The sequence below is a fragment of the Lepisma saccharinum genome, chromosome 1 (genome assembly GCF_977018435.1).
Source record: "Lepisma saccharinum chromosome 1, izLepSacc3.1, whole genome shotgun sequence".
Classification (NCBI taxonomy): Eukaryota; Metazoa; Arthropoda; class Insecta; order Zygentoma; family Lepismatidae; genus Lepisma; species Lepisma saccharinum.
This window is the reverse complement of record NC_139229.1, coordinates 8314977-8323753: the sequence shown is the minus strand read 5'-3', so window position 1 is coordinate 8323753 and position 8777 is coordinate 8314977. Positions and strand designations below refer to the sequence as shown.

Genomic DNA, 8777 nt, shown 5'->3' with positions numbered 1-8777 from the left:
GTCATGACTAGGGCTCGGAAGTTGAGGAAAAATCTTTTCTTCCCCAGTGTCCGAAGATGAAGCCCAACATAATATATGTTCATTTCGGGTCATTGTAGGCCAGAAAAAGGTGGGTTTTATTTGTCCTTTTTCAGCGTTTTTTTGGTTTATTGGTCCTTTTTTAGCCTTTTTTTAAGGTCTTAACGACTTTTTTTTTTTGCAACTTCACCTTCTTTCGACTACGTTTTTACTGCCCATTCTCAATTCGAATCATCATCAGTTCACCTCTTAAACATCCTTCCTGTAGAAAAAAATATATATATATATTTGAACCATTCCTGAAACGAGAGAAAAACAATTTTGGACTGAAAGATGATGCATTTCATTCATATAGTTTTTTCGCACTGTGTGTTGCATACCACCAGAATTTTGTATTTTTTTATTCATTAAATATGTAATTAAAACTGAAGTTATTAATTAATTTGGATCACATTTATACCTCCTTTTTTTTCATTTTAGGTCCTTTTTTTAAATATTTTTAGGTCTTTCTTTTTGGGCAATTTATAGGTCTTCAACTTCCGAGCCCTAGTCATAATAATGTAAAGTTGCAACATTCGTTTTGAATTACCCTGTATATTACAAAGATAAAATATCAAGGCATGGAATACACAATCTTTGAACATTAACCCAGTTGCCTCTTTTTGATGTATCCTGCTGGTATCATACAGTTTCACCCTTGTACCATACAATATCCAGCTGAATGCTGTTTTGTCTCTACTCATGTCTGTATCTCCACTTTTAGTTGGAAATTAGTTGACGACCTTATCATGTTCTGTACGCATCACATTCCAAAGGAACATGTCTGAATATAAGTGTTGTGTTGTCTGCTGTGAGCACTACCTGTTGGTGGTGTTAAGAACATAGGCACAAATATCAACTTCATACTTCTGCACCTCAGACATGTCGCTGGCTGAACACTGTTGTCGTATATCCACTTGCACTAACTTTTGAAGTTTGATATATGTGTACACTACAGGATTTGCACAACAGGTAGTCAATCATTGCATATGCCGTATACATTTTTATGCATGATGATAATAATGGATACAAAAGTGATAATATTTAAGACATTTATTTTTTTTTACTTAATAAATTATAAACAGAAAAGTCTTGTGCAGCTTCAAAGGAGAAAATTAACAGAACTGCATTTCAGCTACAAAAATATCTTGACAAATTCTTTCATTCAATTCTAATACACTATGTCCAACATTCACACCGTATGGCTGCAATTTTCATAATACATATTTGTTATGGGAGGTTACGATATTTCCTTAATGTTATTTATTACATGTATATCTCATTATAAAATCTTACCATCAAACTCTACAGCATGAAAAGGAAACATTTCCACTATTTTTTAACAAGAACAGCAAAACAATGAGAGGAAGACTGAACAAGCAATCTTAATTGTTAGGAATGTTACGCTATAGATTACAAAATTTATTTTATTGCTGGAGACTGAGAATGAATATTCACAAGAGGCAGTCAATGCAAGAATTTATGACAATCTATCGAAAGGAAAACAAAATGTTTTACCTATTTTGCCATGGCAATGTCTGGATAATTGACAGTGCTTGGCATGGATTGTGCCAACAGGCAGATGACAGTGCCTGGCATGGATTGTGCCAACAGCAACTGACATGGATTGTGCCAACAGGCAACTGACAGTGCCTAGCATGGATTGTGCCAACAGGCAACTGACAGTGCCTAGCATGGATTGTGCCAACAGGCAACTGACAGTGCCTGGCATGGATTGTGCCAACAGCAACTGACATGGATTGTGCCAACAGGCAACTGACAGTGCCTGGCATGGATTGTGCCAACAGCAACTGACAGTGCCTCGCATGGATTGTGCCAACAGCAACTGACATGGATTGTGCCAACAGGCAACTGACAGTGCCTAGCATGGATTGTGCCAACAGGCAACTGACAGTGCCTAGCATGGATTGTGCCAACAGGCAACTGACAGTGCCTAGCATGGATTGTGCCAACAGGCAACTGACAGTGCCTAGCATGGATTGTGCCAACAGGCAACTGACAGTGCCTAGCATGGATTGTGCCAACAGGCAACTGACAGTGCCTGGCATGAATTGTCTTTAAGTAGCTCCTAATGACATGTATGATTTTAGGGTATACCAGGTATCCTAAAAAGTTCGTGCCGCTGGAACGAAAAGTAAAAGTCAAACGGCATGTGTCAGCAACCCTGTCTGGATAACGTCAAAAGTTTACATTCCCGGCAACAGTCAGTCATTGCAGAGTTGGGAGGCGTGTCGGTCGCATAGACAGCACGTCTGTAGGAACTACAATCCTGAAGGGAACATGTCAGTGTCAAGGGACGTTTTACAGCCGTGTTTTCTGTATGAGTTCAAATTGGGCAGCAATGCTGCAGCCGCTGCTTGAAAGATATGCTCGACGTTTGGAGAGGCATCAGTGAGTGAGCGTACAGCGCGAACGTGGTTCAGTCGATTTGCATCGGGCAATGTGAGCCTCCAGGACAAGCCTCGACGAAGCCCTCTTGAAGGAAATCATCGAGCGTGATCCACAGCAAACGTGTAAAGAACTTGCACAAGGGTTTGGAGTGTCGGAGGAAACCATTTGATATCAACTGCACAACCTTGGGATGACTTGGAAGCTAAGTAAGTGGGTTCCTCACGTTTTGTCCGAGGAAAACAAACGCCAGCGGCTCACCATTTGCGCATCATTGCTGTCACGCCACAAGAAAGCCCCATTCCTGGACTAGATATTGACATGTACGAGAAATGGGTGTTATACAGTAACCGCAAAAGAAAACATCATTGGTCGTCCCCTGGTTCTGTTGCATTGACCCCCAAAGAAAACATTCATCAACAGAAGGTATTGCTCTGTGTTTGGTGGACCAGCTCTGGTGTTGTGTACTTCAAATTGCTAGAGCATGGCAAAACCATCACATCCGAGGTGTACACGTCCCAGTTGCAAAAGAGTTGCAGCTGCACTGTGTCCGAAGCAGCCAGCACAAGTCAACAGGAAAGGAGTGATCCTTCTTCAAGACAATGCTAGACCTCATACGGCGAAAGCGACCAAGGAGGTAATCAACACACTTGGTTGGGAAATTTTACCTTATTCCTCCTTACTCCTCGGACATTGCCCCATCCGACTTTCACTTGTTTTTTGCCATGGATAACCATTTGCGTGAGCAACAGTTCCGAATCCGAGATGAAGTCACGCAGGTCATAGGACAATTTTTTGCTTCTAGGGACCAGAACTTTTACAAACGCGGGATTTATAAGCTTGTATCTCGTTGGGAACATGTAATTGAAGCTGAAGGAACTTATTTTGCTGAATGAAACACATTTGCCAGAAATTACAGTGTCTTTATTTACCACTGCAATATACGGCATGAACGTTTTTTGGATACCTGGTACATTGGAAGTTTGATTTGACATTGTTCTGAGAGGCTAAGATGAAAAATATAAGAATGCGAGAAAACATAAAATATGGGGGAAAATTTGTAATATTTTGCTAGATTGGGATAACAAAGAAGTCAATGCATAATGGGGTAGGGAGGTGGGGATATATATCGGAGAGCATAAATTTGACATTTCACTGTATATGCAATTGGGTAATTCCATGAACACAGGGACAAACCATCAGATTCTAGAAAAATTGATTTGGGGGTTCGCAACAGTACATGTGTAATGAACACACATCAATTTACAGCAAAGAGCAGAACAAAAATGTATTTTAAAAAACACTGAATTAAAATTATCACAATGGAACTAAAGATATTTCAGTATATTCGCACATAATTTCCATAAATATTTGTGTACCTACCTAATACAACTAAAGCAAGACACAAATACACATACGTATAGAAAAGTTTGTTATAATATGGAATGTACACAGCAAATTTTTTAGAACAAACAACACTGAAAATAGTATTCAAATGACAAGAATTTCTTCCCATTATTGAGACTAATATACACAAAAAGATAAAAAAACAAAACAAAAAAAATGCCTTGAACAAATCCCAAAAATTTAACATAATATGCTTACAATTGACATGTTTTGTCCCATGGAAGGAACCACAAAATATGTTAGAAAATTCATACTTTGCTGAGAAAATTTAGAGCAGTTGAAATTGGCTGTAACTGCCACAAACAATAAGCAGCACATGAGCAAACAGCATCAACTATTTCCTTCATCTACAGCTGATGGAGGAGTTTATTCAGAATTTTTCATCTGTAGGGGTGTAGAGCCGATTTTAGATGTGGAAGTAAATTTAGCACCAAAGTAGGCATAATTTTGGCCTTTGTGAAAAATGTTGAGGAGGGTATTGGAGTAAAATGGGAGGGGGTTGCTTGGTGAATTGTGATCCTGAAATGGCAGACACTGCATCTGGTATGTCTGGAAGTTTTCAAACCAACTTCATTCTTTTCAACTTATTTATCCACAGTGCACTCAAACACACAGTCCAATGGCTTATAGACCAAGTTCAAATTGTAACCCCACCCTCCATTGAAGGAACCTTTAACTTTGCAATGTCTGGGGGGGGGGGGGGAGGGAGTGTTCTATACTAAACCAAGTGCTTACTCTTAGGCAATAATGCAGGGCCTCACCAACAATTATGGTAAATGGCTAATTGTCTTGGAAGAGTATGTGTGTCCTGTAAATGTATTATTGAACTAGAAACAATTCTATGAAAAGTATAAAGGAAACTATAATTTTAAAGTATTGCAAACAATTCAAATAAAATATTAACATATAATGTTATTCTCTTACATTATTTTGAGCCTTTTTTCGAAAAAAAAATATTTACTTCCAGTTTTACAGTTACATGAAGCTTTAGTATGATAACCATAAAACTGAATAACAAATATAGCATATAAATGACAACATTATCGGTTGATACTTACAAATTATATATGTGTGTGTGACAGGAATGGAGAATACAGAATGTATAATATATTTCCAGTATAGTATAAAAGGAATCCTAACTTTTTCAGATCTATTATCAACTTGTGACGAGATTTTGAATTTCAAGTCTGGGTACCTTTAGGTCCTCCCACAAAAAATTTTTGCACATTATTTCATTGGGAATTTGCTTAATAGACTAACTCTACTTGGATTATATAGCTTCACTTCAACACATACACCCCACTACATAAATCACAAAAAGGAATACAAGAAATTTATATAAAAAATAAATTACGTAGTACTGCAATGATAAGCAACAGTAGGCTAAATGCACAATCACACACTTATAAATTACTTTATATTCTTTTAATATCACACGGTAAGCTAGGTCATTAATCAATGCTATTGAAGAGCTATAAACACATTTTGCTTCCACAACTGTGCTAAAAGATGAAAAGAGTTTAAAATTTCAAGTCTCTTTCGTTCCTCAACACTTTTACTCTCTCTCTCTCTCTTGCTGAAAACAGTAACGTAGGCCTCGTGGATGGAAACTTTCTCTTTTAAAAGTCACGCTTGTAAATCTCTTCACAACTCATCCTTCTTGATTGGTGGGGTTTTCATAAAACTCAAGATGTCATCTGCTTTTCTCTTCTTGTCGTAGTCTGCTACGAAGTGGCCTTTCTTGAAGTACTTCAGGGTGGGGAATCCTCGGATTTCAAAACGTTCCTGAAGGGTTGTCTGTGCCGTAGCATCCACCGTTGCCAATACGCCGTTCACGTCCTGATCCTTTAGCTGCTGAGCTGCCATTGCGTAATCGGCCTTCATGGCTTTGCAATGTCCACACCCTACAATAGAGAAGAGTGTTGATTTTAAGCTGTGGTAGGTGAAGCTGCTTCTATTGTTACTATTTAATGTGATCAAGTTTTCTTCTTTTTTCTTTCCTGCTTTTTCCTCTTTTCTAAATATTTCATATTTGCCCTTATGTTGATATTATACAGGGTGTTTCCGGGCTGATGATAAAAACTTTCAGGGATGATGAAGAAGGGCACATGTATCAATTTGAGATAAGGAATCCTGGTCCGGAAATGACTTAGTTGAAAGTTATAGGCGAAAATCTGTGTATGAAGATGTAATACTTTTATTACCTGCACAAGTTTCACAAGCTGCTACATTCATAACAGTTGTTCAAAGTGGCATCCCCCGGCTTCGCTTCAGGCATGACATCGTCGCACAAAGTTTTGGCATACCCAGGCAGCGAGAATTCTTGAGGAGTTCCCCTGAAGTCTCGCATCCTGTGACATTGTTCGAATGACCGCAGGGTTGTTCCAACGGGTATGCCAGAACTTTGTGCCACGATGTCATGCCTGCAGGGAAGCCGGGGGACGCCACTTTGAACAACTTTTGTGAATGTAGCAGCTTGTGAAACTTGTGCAGGTAATAAAAGTATTACATCGTCATACACTGATTTTCGCCTATAACTTGCGACTAAGTCGTTTCCGGACCAGGGTTCCTTATCTTAAATTGATACATGTGCCCTTCTTCATCATCCCTGAAAGTTTGTAACATCAGCCAGGAAACACCCTGTATATGTAATATCTTGAGTGTAATACTTAACTTTAATGTTCCAGTAATACAACTTGGAAATAAAATGTTACAAGTTTTGTTATTCAATAAGCATCAATTTTAGTAATGTAGGGGTGCATATTTATACTTATTGTTTATATTGTTTACTGATAAGATTGCCATCTTCGATTGTTAGTTTATGTATCTTTTGATAATAAAATATTGAATGATTCTTTTATTCTCAATTCTATGATGTATCCTTTTGTGCTATTTATAAGAATTCAAGTAATTGTGGTTTGCAGAACCCCATCTTATAAATAATAAAGAAAACCTAAGTCACTAGTTATGTGTGGTTTAACAAATAACAATGTGACTTTTTTGGACAACCCTGAGGAATAATCTGACAATGGGTCCAAAATGTTGGAATTTGACGACAAATTGTTAAACCAAACATAAGTAGTGACTTATGTTTTGTTTAATATGAAAATTCATGCATTTATTTGGCATATTACATACACAAAAATAAAATTTAAAAAAAGCATGAAAAATAAGAAGGAATTTAGCAGAAGAAAAGGAATCATAGAATTTATCAGTACTTACATGGTGCATAAAACATTACTAGCATCGACTCTTGTGAAGCTGCGAAAGTATCAAATGTCTTGTCTGTGAGGTGGTTCAGGTGCTCTGCCCCAATCAGCTGGCTCCACTCCTGTTCCGGAGAAGGGGTTGGGGGCAACATCCCACCAAGTGGATTCTGAGGGTCTTCCATAAATGAAACAAATTCTGATTCCTGTAAGTAAATAAACATATACTAGTCTAGGCTGACGTGTAAGTGGCATTGTAAAGTATCAGCTCGACTTAATCACCAATAATGGTTACGCACATTGCTTGTTGAAACATCCATTCAAACACAGATTATGCACGAATTACAGATGAGTCAATATCACTTTTAATCAATACTGATATGCCTATAGGATCTTATCAACATCGACACTTTAACATCGTAACAACCAGTGTAGAAAAAAAATCATGATTTTCATTTAAAAAATCATTTCTGATTTTTTTTTTAAAAAAACACACTTAAAATTGCTTGCATGGTTTTTGACACACTGTATATGTTGTTTTTATATAGAAGGCCTTTTCCTAGTAAACAGCAATGTAAAATATTTGAACAGCTTGATTAAAGCAAATAAAAAATTATATGTATATATACATATTTCTGTTTCTGATACTGTATATATAAACCTACTATGGTAATGTTTGTTGAGTAGGTTAACGAAACTACAAAAATTTCAGTATTTCTTCCAGTGAAAAAAAAACAACATTGTACCTTGAAACATTTTTTGTAGTCCTTGTAGATGAAATTTGGAAAATTTTAATGATAGTTTGCAAAATATCAGCTGCCATCCTTATTTATAGCGTAACGATAATGACACTATTTACTGTTTAACATGATTAGTATTTTGTATATTTTTCTACACAATTATTTTGATATTTTTGCCTATAAAAAATACTGAATTTTTCGTATGAGCTTTACAAGATCACTACATATACCTTAATTCCTTCCTTTTTCTTTTTTAGAGCCTAATAAACATTAAATGATTAAGAGATTAGTGTACTTTCACCAAAAGTGATTTTGATATCTACAAAATCCTTATATACATTATACATTATTCTCTAAGTTATTTCTTTAAAGTGATTTTTTTTAAAAAAGTCGCCAAATTTTAATAAATCCACCTTGGTAAGAACTTTCAGTATTTCTGAATATTATAAATTTTAATAGGTATTCCATTGGAATGTTATTAATAGAGACCGGATGTTAGGCAAAATGCCTATTCTTTCCTGTTAGAGATATGATGAAAACGAATGTTGCGAAGGCAAAGGGGGAGGGATTAGCTTCATTTAAAGGCAATTTAATTTTGCCTATTTCATACGATATTGCCTGTATTATTTCATAAATGCCAGATATTGCCTATTTTAGGCATTTTCTTTAAAATTGGGACATGACTGAATTCTGTGCATACTATTTTCTGTTCCCAGGATTAGTTTCTGATGCTTCCAAGAAATTTAAAAATAACAGTTAGCGAGTTATTGCAGCTAATCAAGACTTGGACAAATTAAGGGCAATTCAACAAGTTCTGAAAGGTGAAAATATACAAACTGAGTTAGATCCACATGTTCTCGCATGCTTTAAGTATGCTCCGGTAACATCTGTGGAGGTAGAAAGATCTTTTTGATTCTAAAAAATGTGTTGTCCGATCGCAGACATAACTTGTCAGTTG

The 8777-nt window shown here is 36.6% G+C and overlaps 1 protein-coding gene across 1 annotated transcript in view; it reads right to left on the bottom strand.

Moving 5' to 3' along the window:
• Positions 1-1110: 1110 nt before the first annotated feature.
• LOC145992506 (protein disulfide-isomerase A5) overlaps positions 1111-8777 on the bottom strand; it is a 28595-nt gene continuing 20928 nt past the window's right edge. The window contains exons 9-10 of the mRNA XM_083128884.1: positions 7096-7285; positions 1111-5777 (exon numbers count right to left, since the gene is read on the bottom strand). Coding sequence (XP_082985010.1) covers positions 5518-5777; positions 7096-7285 — 450 coding nt within the window. The 3' untranslated portion in view covers positions 1111-5517. The remainder of the gene's footprint in view (positions 5778-7095; positions 7286-8777) is intronic.